The sequence below is a fragment of the Pygocentrus nattereri genome, chromosome 7 (genome assembly GCF_015220715.1).
Source record: "Pygocentrus nattereri isolate fPygNat1 chromosome 7, fPygNat1.pri, whole genome shotgun sequence".
Classification (NCBI taxonomy): Eukaryota; Metazoa; Chordata; class Actinopteri; order Characiformes; family Serrasalmidae; genus Pygocentrus; species Pygocentrus nattereri.
In genome coordinates, this window is record NC_051217.1 from 11292857 (window position 1) to 11307837 (window position 14981).

General features: G+C 38.7%; 1 protein-coding gene and 1 long non-coding RNA gene across 2 annotated transcripts in view; one reads left to right on the forward strand and one right to left on the reverse strand.

The window, feature by feature from the left end:
• The window catches only part of b4galnt3b (beta-1,4-N-acetyl-galactosaminyl transferase 3b), a 31380-nt gene extending 21429 nt beyond the window's left edge, over nt 1-9951 (reverse strand). Inside the window, exons 1-2 of the mRNA XM_017713448.2 lie at nt 9684-9951; nt 2401-2444 (exon numbers count right to left, since the gene is read on the reverse strand). Of these exons, the coding sequence (XP_017568937.2) occupies nt 2401-2444; nt 9684-9819 (180 nt within the window). The 5' untranslated portion in view covers nt 9820-9951. The remainder of the gene's footprint in view (nt 1-2400; nt 2445-9683) is intronic.
• Nucleotides 9952-12508: 2557 nt separating this feature from the next.
• Nucleotides 12509-14026, forward strand: LOC108423439. Its single transcript, XR_001857561.2, has 2 exons — nt 12509-12706; nt 12925-14026. It is a non-coding gene; the product is annotated as an uncharacterized LOC108423439 (long non-coding RNA).
• The last annotated feature ends 955 nt before the right edge of the window (nt 14027-14981 follow it).

Consider the following 14981-nt stretch of genomic DNA (forward strand, 5'->3'; position numbering starts at 1 on the left):
GGTTTAATGCCTCTCACAAACAGTTACTTTGTGAAATAGGTAACATGTTTTTTTTTTTAATACAATCATGATGGAGAGGTAGATGCAGGGCACCAAGATACAAAAGCTTATTTTTTGGTTCAAATTTACCACTATTTTATCATTACCAACATTACATATACATATATTACAAATACACAGAAGGCACGCGTTGGTTCACTGGTCATTATGAGTAGTAAATTAAATGGCTGCATTTGTGTTGTAGACATTATGACCTTTAGTTGTTAAATTTCTCCACAACGCACCATTTCACATCAAACCACTCGGAATGACATTGTTCACATCTCAATGACTGAATTTTGAAAAAGATGGTGGAATTTCCCACTAAGCATGATTTATTATGACCTATATTAATACATAATTGGATGTTTGTAATGTAAAAATCTGTAATGATTGCTTTATTAGGTATAATAATGCAAAATAAACACTTTGTAAGACTATTATTCAAAGTACTGAACATAATCACCTAAATTCAAATCTTGTTAATGCAAAATTGGCAACATTCCTATAGGTTCTAAGTAGTGACATATGACTGCTGGAATTTACTGCATATTTACTGATAATAAGAATGTAATAAGTCACAAATGCTTGAAATTGTATTCCAGGACTACTTTTCCAGCCTACTGCATTTGGAAGCGGGCCAAAGCACACAGTGAGAGAAATCTCGCAAAAAAAAATGGATAGCCTAAAAAAATCAGAACAATCACTACTATACATACACAGTTAAAATTAATGAAGGTCATTCTAAAGATCACATGAACAATATGCAAATTCTCATTGCTTAAGAGACGGCACAGCCTTCAGTCCTACAGCCACAGCTGTCAAGCCCAACAGAATAACAAAAATAACCGCCCTGTGGGTTAATTCCTGCTCTGTCTTTACTGGGAATAAACTGTGTTTGGTGAAGTAACTTCACAGTGAGTCTGATGACTATGACTGCTGTGTTCTTTCAGCTGAGAATAATGCATTTGTGAATAGACTGTCAGTTATTGGACGTCAGTTCGCCTTGACAGAACTCATGATTGGGAGCAGGCCAAAACATTTTGGTTGCGGGTGGGAGATTTGCTGCAGGAGCAGGATGAAATCTTGCAGTAGCAGGAGTGAAAAAAACTTGTGTGGACAGTTTCTATTCCATATTGTAAAGTTGTATTCATCACCAACAGTTAAAATCATTAAACAATAGGGCAGTATGTGTTCCTTAAAAGAAAGTGTTACCGACGATTTTGTTATGTCAGCCAACAGGTGCTCCTTAGCTTCATGATGGGGTTGAGGGAAGGTAATTCTACCCATGCAGAGAGAGTGAGACCAGTTATTCTCTATTGGACTTCCAGTCATGAATGGTTACGGCATGCCTTGGCACTGAACTTGCAATGTCCCAGAAACAGGGCAAATGATTAGCACTAAATTCTTTGGTATCCTCAATGAAAATGCACAGACCCCTTCACTTCAATTCTTCATACTTACAACTACATAACTTGCATATTAGTTTCACAGTAGTTACTGATTAATAAGTCTGAAGATTAATAACTCAGTAAGCCTCAACGTCACAGGGTTACTCAGTGTGAAAATAGTAGTAGTAGTTCAGCAGTGAAATTACAGAAATAATATCGGTTCTCTCTTATGTGGTTATCATTGGTACGGTACTGTGCAAAAGTCAGAGAGCATCGTTCATGTATTCAAATTCCAGTCAAATTAAAGTTATTAATTTTTCAGCAGATATGTCGGAGGAGTTTAGAGATAAGATACTTGCATAAGGAAGGGGAAAACAAACGAAAACAAGCAGAAAAACAGGAGTTTCCTAAACTAGAGAAATAAAATGATAAAAACATACAGAGAAACTGGGTGTCCTAACAACTGTGCAAGACCTGAGCCACCAAAACTGTCGCCATCGGATAAACAGTACTTCTTTCATTTTTGAAAGAGAGAAAAAAATCCAGCTCAACACTACTATCTTTTATCTGAAAGGATGTGTAGTCATGAAGAAGCTGTTACCAAGAAAAGAAAGTAGAGAAAAAAGAATATCTGTAAATCAAAAAGAATTTGCTGGTGTTCTCAGAACAATGGACTAAACACCCCAGTCCTCAACATCACTGAATGTGTTTCTGACTGCTTGGATTTTGAGAAGCAGAAAATGCTTCTAAGACTGAACTTTCAAGATGTGGAAAAATGCCCCTGCAGATTTCTTTGAAAAACTGAAAATATCTCCTGAAAAGAATGGAAGCTTTAATAAAGGCAAAACACAGTAAATACTAAATAGTTTCCATTATGCTTAGTAGTTGAGGCTTGTAAGTAATTTTCTGTTAAATGCAGATTATTTTTCCTGATTTGTTTGTGTGTGAGAGTTTTCACATCTCTACTCACAGCTGGCTTTACGTAGGCTGTCTGGTCCTTGTGCAGGTCGTCATCTGAAGAGAAAGAGACCAAAAACATTAAATATCAAACAGAGGGCTTTCTATTATCTAGTAACTGTCACTCTTCAGACCCATCACTGTCACCTGAACCATGTTGTGTGTGAATGAGAAAAAAAGAAAGAGAGAGAGAGACAAAGAGACAGATATTAGTGATGCGTTTGATTACTACTGATAGCGCAAGCTTTCTCCAGATGGAATGAAACTGTTTACATTTCAAAATGAAACAACAGAAGGCATGGCATTCTCTCCCTCTACAGAATGACAATGAAAGCTTTACAGAGTCAATCTGGCTCCATTACCCATTTAACACTAAAACTGAATTTTGTGCAAGTGTATCTTTTTCTTTAGTGGTAGAAACTGAAACATTCACTTTAAAGGCGTCACACTGCTATTGCCCATAGGACACATACTCACAAAGCAGGCTTAAAAGGGAGAGTTGTAGTTTATTTATATTTTATTTGTGTCCGTGTGCATTAGAGCAGTGGTAACAGTACACTCACCCTCACTGCAATACAAGCCCATCAATGTGAATGTTTTAAGAGAAGGGAGTGTACCAAAAAAAAAAGCAGGCGATCTTATCAAACACAGCTTCTCTCACCACATATATTCTTGTTTGCTAGCTATTATCCATCTAAAACACTGTGTTGTTTTGCGAGTCTGGAGGGTAAACAAAGAAAATGGACCTTCACCGATCGCCACACCCAGGAGACCAACTGGCCAGCATGTGTGTGGGTGTATGTAAAAGTGGGTGGAGAGAGAGACAATGAGGGTCATTCAAAGTTTCAGAGCTGTCAAGACAAGGCAGGCTTACACAACACACACACACACACACACACACACACACCACAGTGCTCTCTTTATATAAAGCCTTGCTTATTTCCATAACTATTGACTATATCCTGCTCTATGTGTAATATTACAGAATGCAAAGTATGTGTTCATACATGCAAAACCATGTGCATGCATGTGAATTATAATGTCTGATGGACTATGTATCACAGAACTAAGATTATATAACTTGAGCAAACGTGAGGCCTCACCAACATTTGACTTCACTGCAATTGTTTTAAATTATTGAACACATCCTCAAATCTCAAATTTCACTACTATGATTTGATTATCTTGGAATAATCTGGAATTACTTAGAAGAAATACTCAGTACACAAATATGACCTTTATTTTCATAAGTGCAATGAAACTACCTACTTATACAGTAGTGAATACGGACAATAATAGCAATTAGCAAGCTTACACATTTGAAAATAGATAGATTTTTTACATTCCATTCCATTTATATATATATATATATACACACACACACACACACACACACACACACACACATCCATACATACACACACACATTTTATATATATATATATATATATATATATATATATATATATATATATATAGTGGATGGAATTGTAATTGTAGAACTACTACAAAGTGCACCTATGTAGTAAGTGGAGCTGATAAAATGGACAATGAATGAGCGCAGAAACAAGGATGAGGTCATAATGATATGCCTGATCAGTGTATATAAACTGTGTGTTTGTGTCTGTGTAAAAAAAGTGCCTATATTTTGCTTTTGGTATATTTTGAATAAACCAATGGCCATTTTGGTCATGTAAATTAGAAATATATATATACACACACACACGAGAGAGAGAGAGAGAGAGAGAGAGAGAGAGAGAGAGAGAGAGAGAGAGAGAGAGAGAGAGAGAGAGAGAGAGAGAGAGAGAGAGAGAGAGAGAGAGAGAGAGAGAGAGAGAGAGAGAGAGAGAGATGTTCTCTAACCTACAGATTTGTTGAGATTTTTTTATTACGGCACTTTTAGGCATTGAGTTTAGAAGAGTGTAATGAGCTCTGAAGAACTGTCCTTTACTCCTCCTTCTACCCCTTGAATGAGTTTCTCTTCAAAGTATGTAAAAAGGAGCCTTCAACCAACATTGCAAAACTGGTTAATAATGCACTGGGTCTTTTCATCTTGCAGAATGGCATACTTTTCCACCAGATATTGTTGAAAGGCACCCAACAGCATTCCAGGAAGTGTGAAAATCTCTCTGTACACAAAAGGCTGCAAAATCCCAGATTACTGTTTATATATTTTTTTTCTAGCCTTTGCATGCACTCCATCTAAGACCACGATCAAACCTCACCTCTGATTTGTAGGCTCTTAAATAAGATCTTCGCTGAAATACATTTAAACTACTTTTAATCACAAAAAATAATAAAAACAGAACTGAATAAGACTGTATATCGACAAACCTAGGGTGCATGTGTGAAAATATTGCAAAAGGTTTCTCATCCGAATTTCTAAAGTCCTTTGCTTAAGCCTGTCCCACACATCTTTCATGCTCATTAGCAGATGGGAGCAAGATCCAAGAGCCCCCACTGTCAGAGAGAGGCAGCACCACAGGCAGTTCAAGAGGAAACAGAAGCAGGTTGGTGTCCAAGCTAGTATAACTTCAAGAGACTGGCTGTTCTTTCATTATATCTTTTGAAAATTGTGGACAAACATTACTGCAACTCACTACACAGATGGAGATGTAGGATTGCTGAAACAACTCCAATCAGCCAAAAAAACTGTTTTACACCATAGGTATGCTGAGTTCTCTGCACCCAATGGCGGTATAGGTGTAAAAGCTTTTGAAAAGACTAATACCAGACGAACTGGTACAATGCCTTGAAAAAGTATTCATACCCCTTGAATTTTTCCACATTTTTTCATGTTACACCCACAAACTTAAATGTATTTTATTGGGATTTTATGTAATAGACCAACACAAAATAGCAAGTAATTGTGAAGTGAAAAATTATACATGGTTTTCAAAATGTTTTACAAATACAGATCTGGAAAGTGTGATATGCATTTGTATTTAGCCCCCCCTGAGGCAATTCTTTGTAGGACCACCTTTCGCTGCAATTACAGCTGCAAGTCTTTTGGGGTATATCTCTACCAGCTTTGCACATATAGAGGTTGAAAATTTTGCCCATTCTTCTTGGCAAAATAGCTCAAGCTCAGTCAGATTGGATGGAGAGTGTCTGTGAAAAGCAATTTTCAAGTCTTGCCACAGATTCTCAATGGAATTTATGTCTGGACTTTGACTGGGCCATTCGAACACATGAATATGCTTTGATCTAAATCATTCCATTGTAGCTCTGGCTGTATGTTTAGGGTCGTTGTGCTGTTGGAAGGTGAACCTCCATCCCAGTATCAAGCCTTTTGCAGGCTCTAACAGGTTTTCCTCCAGATTTGCCCTGTATTTAGCTCCATCAATATTCCCATCAACTCTGACCAGCTTCCCTGGCCTTACTCAAGAGAAGCAGAGCCACAGCATGATGCTACCACCACAATGTTTCACGGTGGGAGTGGTGTGTTCAGGGTGATGTGCGGTGTTAGTTTTCAAAGTTCCAAAGTTCAACTTTGGTCTCATCTGACCAGAGCACCTTCTTCCACATGTTTGCTGTGTCCCCTACATGGCTTGTGGCAAACTGCAAATGGGAATTCTTGGCTTGATTTCAAAAATGTCTTTCTTCTTGCCACTCTTCCATAAAGGCCAAATTTGTGGAGTACACAACTAATAGTGGTTCTGAGGACAGATTCTCCCACCTGAGCTGTGGCTCTCTGCAACTCTGCCAGAGTGACTAGGGGCCTCTTGGCTGCTTCTCTAATTAGTGCTCTCCTTGCCTGGGCTGACAGTTTAGGTGGATGGCCATGTCTTGGTAGGTTTGCAGTTGTGCCATACTCCTTCCATTTTTGGATGATGGACTGAACAGTGTTCTGTTAGATGTTCATAGCTTGGGATTTTTTTTTTATAACCTAACCCTGCTTTACACTTCTCCACAACTTTATCCCTGACCTATCTGGTGTGTTCCTTGGTTTTCGTGATGCTGTTTGATCACTAATGTTCTCTAATACAACTCTGAGGCCTTCACAGAACAGCTGTCATTACACTGAGAATAAATTGCACACAGGTGGACCCTATTTACTAATTAGGTGACATCTGATGGCAATTGCTCACACTGGATTTTATTTAGGGGAATCAGAGTACAGGGGGCTGAATACAAATGCACACCACACTTTTCAGATTTTTATTTGTTAAATAAATGGAAATTAAAAATTAATTATTAAATAAAATTAAATAAATTATATGTATAATTTTCTTTTCACTACTTTGTGTTGGTCTATCACATAAAATCCCAATAAAATATATTTAAGTTTGGGGGTGTAATGTGAAAAAATGTGGAAAGGTTCAAGGGGTATTAATACTTTTTCAAGGAACTGTATATCACCCCACTACTACCAGCATCAGGGTAGAAAAAGTACAGAGAAACTGCATAATCAGGCAGTTCTGAGAAACAAAATACACAAGCACACATATCACAGACAAATATTTGCAGTTTAAACATTTAATCAAATAAGGGATAAACACTTCTCACAGTTCAGTGAAGGGTGGCTACAACACTCAACATGCAGAATGTAAAGCAATTAAAAAAAAACACTGCAATTTACAAAGTGCAAAGCTTATAAAGCCTCCTTATGCAACAAAAAGAACATCTGCAAATCTTACAGCAGGGCAGTTGTGTCTGCTGCAGTAAAGGACTGAACAGTAGCTTCAGTTTGATTGTGGACTGGTTCGTTTGGACGGATCATGGTCACAAAACTCCTTGAAGGTCTTCAAAATGTTCATTCTGAGAAGCACTGTTTTTTTTTTTTTTTTTTTTTTTTTTTTTTTTAAAAACTTGCCTTATTAACATGCAGTATCCTATTGTGCCTACACTAACAGTTTTGCGTCAGATTCAGAAAAAATATTTCCTCTCTTTTTCTATCAAGCCAAAATGTAATATAAATATTGATGCCAACTTCCTATTAGGATGGCAACATAAATACCTCAATAATATCTCAACATTTCTTTCTTTATTTAATTTGTACATAATTAAGGATTACTGGTTCATCTGGTCTTTACATCAGTGGGTTGTCTCAGCTATTGCGAGCCACCTCAATCTTAATGGTCTAGACCCCACAAGGCCCCTGACAGTCAGAGGCCCCTGGGCACTGACACCAATGGCCCTTCCCTGCTTTCCCTAGCCAACACATCCTGTACATACACACACTCTCACAGATGACAGTTGACAGAATTAACACACAGAACAAAGTCTTAGCATAAGCAGTACACAGACAATAGAGAGGCAAGCCACAGCATGAAGGGAAGAAAACAGATACAAACACAAGGACTGAATCAACAGTTGTAAAGTACAGTGCTCACTGGCTGTTCTCTGTAACTGAAATCAAACATGACATTGGTGTTTGAGGACTTTACTTTTACGGCATTTGGCAGACGATCTTATCCAGAGCAACTTACAGTTTGATCATTTTACACTGGTAGGCAAAGGTAGTGTTTGGAGTCTTGCCCAAGGACTCTTATTGGTATAGTGTAAGATGCTTACCCAGGCAGGAATTGAACCCACTACACTACACCAACTACTGAACTTCAACACGAGACATTAACCAGATGCCAGATTAATTCTAAACCACATCTTGTTAAAACTTCCTGTGGGATGGCTTTTAGAGCTATCAAACAGTTTGGGTGTCTGGTTCCATTTGACACCACTGTGTACAATTCTGATTCAGCAAGTGAGAGTATTTCACATCAAAGTACTCTAAAAGACGCAGTTTACATCTTAACCATTTCATTTTCTGGAAACTGTGGACTGTGAGCAATTCTAAACTACACTCTTAAAAAAATGGTTCATCAAGAGTTCTTTAGTAAAGAAAAATGAGTGACATTCCCCTTTAATCGTGCCTCAAAAAACCCTGAAACCCGCAACTTAAAGCAAGACAGGCTGACAAAGCATTAGCACTCAAGTGGTAAGGCTGGTTGGACCAGACTGGGGGAAGCTACCAGTCATGCCTAAACTCAAGCCTCTCGTGTTGCAGTTACACACACATACACTCAGAGATAAACACCTCACCTATCTGAATCAATAAAAACAGAAGGACTAAAAGTATGTTGTTTTTCTGTTAGAAATGCAATTGAGCACATTTGTACTTAATTAATACTTAAGTACAGATCTTATATATCTAATATAATACTTAAGAGTAGTTATGCATTAGCACACTAGCGTTATTGCATTTTCCATCCTGTTTCTTATCTGCAACTAGTTTGAAGTAATTATTAGGAAAAAATGCTTTTTAATACATGCATGTCTGTTTTTCTTTGAAGCAAAAAGTGATCAGTCAGCTCTGAGAAACAAAACACACAAGCACATATATCAGACACAAATATTTACTGTTGAAATATTTGATCAAAGGACAAACATATTTTAAAGCTCAGTGAAGACTGCATAGAATACTCATCATGCAGAAAGCAGAGCAAAATACTGCAATTTGCAAAACAACAATGTTCACAAAGACTCTTTAAACTGCATAGTCTGAAGTCAGTTGTATCTGCTGCAGTAAAGGACTGAATGAGTGCTTTAGCTTGATTGTGGACTGATTCATTTCATCAGTGAATCAGTGAGGTTTTTTTGCAGGTTTTGACAATACTGGCCTAGTTCCATATGCTTGTTCTCCGTTGACTCTAACAGGCACTAGTTAAATATATAATTAATAAAAAATAAAGGCAAACGCACTGCCAAAATGCTGTAATCCCTTGAAAGTGAGCACTGCAAAAAAAATAAAATAAAAATCATGTCAGAATCAAACTGTATGAACAGTAGCAGCTCTGTTGGACTGCTGCAGTAATACTGCTGTCACCGTGGCCCAGTTCACTGCAGATATGAGCGAACTTCTCAATCACACTGGAAAAAGTATTCACACATTCAGCCTCAGTACTCATGCGCAGAGATGGGTTCAAGATAAACTACGTGATTAACATTCATCTCAAGTTCACAAGTGGAAAAGCGAGAATCGTGCTGACCCGAATCACTACTGAACTATCAGTTTACCTGCTGCTTCACGTCAGCTTTTTCTCTGGATATGTGAAGTTAGTCAGCCAGGCGGACACATTGGGCGTGGTACCGAGAAACCCACCTGTGGGCTAAACTTTGGGGCTCTGGAAACAAGCCAACCTTCAGCCTTCTAACCCCTTATTACTTTCGCCGCGTAAACAGCGCTAGACGACTCTTAACACTCTGTAACACTGTTTAACCCATGTTAAACGGTATTACACCGCGTGTTAGGTACATGTGTTCAGTGTAAAGTTAACAGTAAAGAGCTGAACTTACGGACGGTGCTCCATGCGCTTTTGGCAACAAACTCCAGATAGGCAGCGAAAGCCGCGACTAGCAGCACGGCCCCGAACAGAAGGTATCCTCCATTCCGCCTGAGTTTCCTCAGGGGGAAAAAGGGCAGCCACTGCATCCTGAGTCCGCTCTGCTCCCGAAGTCAGGAACTGTCACGTACTCTCGAAAACCAAGCGGCTTCCATCAACGCGGCCACAAACGTGTCTGCCTCCCGCAGCGAACAGCCGCATCCTGCAGCCAAACCACGACTGGGTAGAGGTGGAGACCCGCTAGCGAGCGCAGGAGGCGCCACGGTGTGGCTACAGCTTTGATTTACAGGTTGGCGACGCCCTCTGGAGCGACGTCACTCCTCACGTCCAGGTAGTTAAAGGAGTAGTCCAACGTTTGTAAGTTTGTCGGTGGTTGTGGGTGAATGTGAAATCTTACATTTTCCTGTTTTATTGATTGTCCCTGAAGTCCACGTATGCCATTTGTGTGGCTTTATACACAGTTACATACAGTTTCTGACCTCTTGCCCCCACTGGACCTACTGTGGACTGACTGCACATAGCCCCACAAAGCCCACACCCAGACCCACACCACCTCTGCAGAACGTGGCCAACTGTGGACTGACTGTTCTTCCAGGGTTCTTTAGTAAAGAAAATGGTTCTACATGACACCATGAACAATCAAAGAACCATTTGCATGATTAAATGTGTTGTATATGGTTCTATACAGCACTAAGAAGAATTCTCTTGTTACAGGCTTGACATCTACAACACATTCTCTTTCAATCTTAAGAACCATTTAATGATGCAAAGAACTCTTTTTTCATACAAAAGGTTCTTTGAGTGTTCATGGCTCTATACAGAACCATTATCATTACTTAAAAACCTTGAAGAACTATCATTTTTAAGACCTACTGTGGACTGACTGCGCATAGCCCCACAAAGCCCACACCCAGACCCACACCACCTCTGCAGAACGTGGCCCACTGTGGACTGACTGTTCTTCCAGGGTTCTTTAGTAAAGAAAATGGTTCTACATGACACCATGAACAATCAAAGAATCATTTGCATGATTAAATGTGTTGTATATGGTTCTATACAGCACTAAGAAGAATTCTCTTGTTACAGGCTTGACATCTACAACACATTCTCTTTCAATCTTAAGAACCATTTAATGATGCAAAGAACTCTTTTCTCATACAAAAGGTTCTTTGACTGTTCATGGTTCTATACAGAACCATTATCATTACTTAAAAACCTTGAAGAACTGTCATTTTTAAGCCTGTATAGGCCCTGCATGGAGGAGGAGTGGCCCACTGAGCTGTGGACTTAAGCTTCTCATTTAGGCCTATTATGAAGGATCAACATTAACATTATTATCATTTGCCAATGAGCAAAGTCATGGGTCCTGTGCAGTCCTCTGTGGGGCACTAGTCAAGCTAATGTTGGCCTAGGGTTCTGAGACACAGTCAAAGAAGGCATTGAGTGGTCCAACCGAAACCATCACAATACCTCTAATGCCTTTGGATTTTGGGTCTACTCATTCTGTTAGTTATAAGGATCCAAAGGAGCCAAATTAGTGCAGTGGATTATTGAGTATGAAAATTATGTAAAATGTGTGCTATGGCCTCCGCAGTAACCAGATCTCAACCATTTTGAGCTGCTATGGGAGATTTTGGGCCAACACATGCCTCTCCACCACCATCATCAAAACCCCAACTGAGGGAATATCTTTTGAGAGAATCCTTCCAGTACACTTCCAGAGAGTCTAAGTGTCTTATCACTATATTATTATTACTAAGATGCTTAATGTATCTTGGCCTTTTCTATGATATGTCACCCAGTTGTACGTATATAGACAGATTTGAAGCAGGAGGGAGTAACAAAGATCAAAGTATAAACTTACAGGCACAGAGGAGAAATCTATCCAGAATCATGAACTCTTAAGGGGGTCTTGTTTCTCTCTGTCTCTCTGGCTAACTCTCTGTATGTGTGTTTGTGTAATTTTATCCAGAGGGTTGCTGCTGTTGCCAGGGAACCTGTTGCTCTGCTACGATGTTACTGGGTGATATTAGTCTGCAGCAGGTGTGCAGAAAGCGTACATGCAAAGCAGCATCTTAGCACAGTTAACATAAGTATTTACATGCTTTTACATAATAGAATACAATCTCAAAAACTAACCTTTTCTGCTGTCTGACTGCATGAGTACACACACACACACACAAGAACACACACACATCTTCTAAATGGCTTTTTCGTGGGGCAAGATGGAGCCTATCCCAGCAGTCATTGGGCGGAAGGCAGGATTACTTGAGTATTAGCATTATTATTTTTAACATTATTATTATTATTTATAAGTATTTATTATTTTTAATTATATTTCTAAGTATTCATAAGTATTTATGAATACTTTGTTATAATCGACAGACTGTTCACCGTAATAAAAAAAATGAGTGTACATTCTGTAAATAAAATGTTTTATCGCTTTAACAGACTGTCTCCGTGTAGTTTTTCTTTTTAACATTTCTTTAAGCATTTAGGATTTCTTTAGAAATAGCTACTTTAATTACTTTCTTAACATGATTATGTAACAAGCTAACTAAACTAAAGCTAAACTAAAGTTATATATTATATTAGGAATTATATTCAATGGACACTCTCAATCACCCTTTGGTTCAGCCCATGTGCGTTTATTTAGGTTAGGCTCCCTCCTTTCATGACTCTGCCCCTGATTGTCTCCACCTGTTTCCCACCTGTCCCTCGTTTACCCTGTGTATTTAAGCCCTGTGTTTGCGCCTTGTGTTTGCTGGTCTTTGTTGGTTGTACTGTTCGTCTGTGTACTGTTCGTCTGGTTTCTGTCATGTCTGTCCCCTGATCATTCCTTGTTGGCTCTATGACCCTGGAACCTTTGGACTGTGACCCTGGATTTGCCCATACTAAATGTTGCTTATCTCCGCATATGTGTCTGCCTCCTTGCTCCCTGTTACACCTATGAGCTTTACCAACTGACTTCTCCATGTAAGCATCTTTAATTCAAGACAATTATGGTCATTACTGACATTTCCTTTAATTTCAGTTTACATATAATTATCCATTTATTAGGATGTGAAATAGATGAAGATGAGGGTGTGAATTTCTCTGCTGATCCAAGTTCTTTAAGTAATTAAAAAAAATTTTTTTAATACTTTTCCACATCTGTCTACAAAGTCCTGAATGTATATTTGTTCCTCTTTTAGATTTCAGCCACGCTTCCCACCAGGAACCATTCTGGCAGGAAGAAGTCGATGACATTGATGGTTTCCGATATCTGTCAAAGGCCGTCGAATTGTCTCTATAAAAACTGAAACACGGTGACTGCACACGGAAAAAGGCAAGAAGCTTCTTCTGCCTTTTCCAAGTTTAAAGAACATGTAAATCTGTTTATCAATCACTGTAATACACTGTACTAATCAAATGGCTCAAACGCCCTGGCAGTGATCTTTTTAATGATGGTAAGAAGCCTAACATCACCCCTTTTTCACACACCCCAAATTAATGTCTGTAACGGATCATGATTTGTCAAGTTTACAAAATACTCTTATCGAACACAAAACGTAATGAAAGTTTGTCAGTACCTCACAAACACAACTCTAATAGAGTCTGTGCCACTGCCGGCCAGTACCCTAGAAAATGTACCATCTCAGGAATTTTTCTTAGAACTAAACCAGTCTTTTTAGATTAAATCATAATCTGGTAAATTTAAGTCAGAACTCATCAACCAGTCCTGTTCATGATGATGAACAGGACTGTTCTTATGGCTGATAATGAAATCAGTAATGCCCATCACCAAATGCTGAAAGAGGCTGAACTGAATAACTTTTCTCCTCCTTTAAATAACGGTAGAAATGAACAAATGGGAAATGGTATAGATCCAAATATCAAATCGTCTGGACAGGTTCAATACCACAGAAATTAGAAGGCGAGTAAACCTTTCCTCACTAGGTAATGTTGATAGTTTTGCTGCTTTTTAGTTATGTTCTTGAAATTTTAAATGAAATGCTGGATGTGGCTAATGATGAAGTAGGACTGAGTGATGTAGCATGAATGAATCACCTTGAATTTCAACATAATGTTTCATCGCGTGTTCGGGTAGTCAACAGGATAATCGAACCAAGTTCTTTTGTCATTGCTCGAAAATGCCATACAGAGTAAATTTGAAATACTTTCGGATGAAACTTTGCAACTAGTGATTCGAATTGTACATGCCCCCCAAGGGGGAGGGTGGCAAAAGCGATCTTCAACTCTGAATTTGTTCAGAAAAAGATGAGACATTCCACAATAAAGACAACCTATGCTTTATTCCTTATGCATTTCCTGACTTATTTATGCGTTTCCTTTAGTTTTGCTAAAGGGCGTTTTGAGCAACATTTGAACTGCAAAATTGTAGTGTTGTCCCAAGCCACTAATAAAAACGGATACTCTTTCAAAACACCAAGATGCCCCATGACAAAACCATTTACTTATTCTTGCAAGAAAACCATTATGGAGTGAAATGTTAAAGGTGTACTAGGTACGTCCTACGTGTGTCCCTACTGTCATGCAGGCTTTAACAATAGGAAACATCACAAATGTGATTTCTGTTGCAATGTATATCTCGACCGTGACTGCCCTAATCAGCCTCGAAAGATTGTACAGTGTAAACAATGTCTAAGGGTTTGTAGATCGCAATATTGTTATGATGAACATAAAGCGGCTATCGGGGCAGGTGCAGAACATTTTGTGCAAAACTAGATTCTACTGTCCTGAATGCAACACCTTGCAGGATCGGAGTAAAGGATCCAAAAAGCATCAATGTCGTACGTGTCTATGTAAAAACTGTGGTGCCGAAGTAATCATTGTGCACGAATGTTTTATAGAACCTTTTAAAAAAACTTTGGATGAAAGGTTCATCTTTTGACACTGAGGCCTATCAACAGGCGCATTACCACATAGCAAATTACATATGCTGCATTGATCTCAGAAGTAATGTGTGGATGGACGACAGAGATGGATGTGTCACTGCGTTCTTTAAGAGGTTTCGCAGGAAAAAATACAAAGGCTACACTTTTGTAGCACACAATGCTAGAGGGAATGATTCATATCTTTTGCTGAATCATTTGGTAAAAGAAGGAATAGCACCTAGCATCATAGCACAAGGTGATAAAATCTTGTTTTGAAGATGCTGACTATGAACATATGAGATTCATTGATGGTCTCTTTTCTCCCTATGAGACTGAACACTATTTCAAAAGCCATGGGTTTCACAATGGAGAAA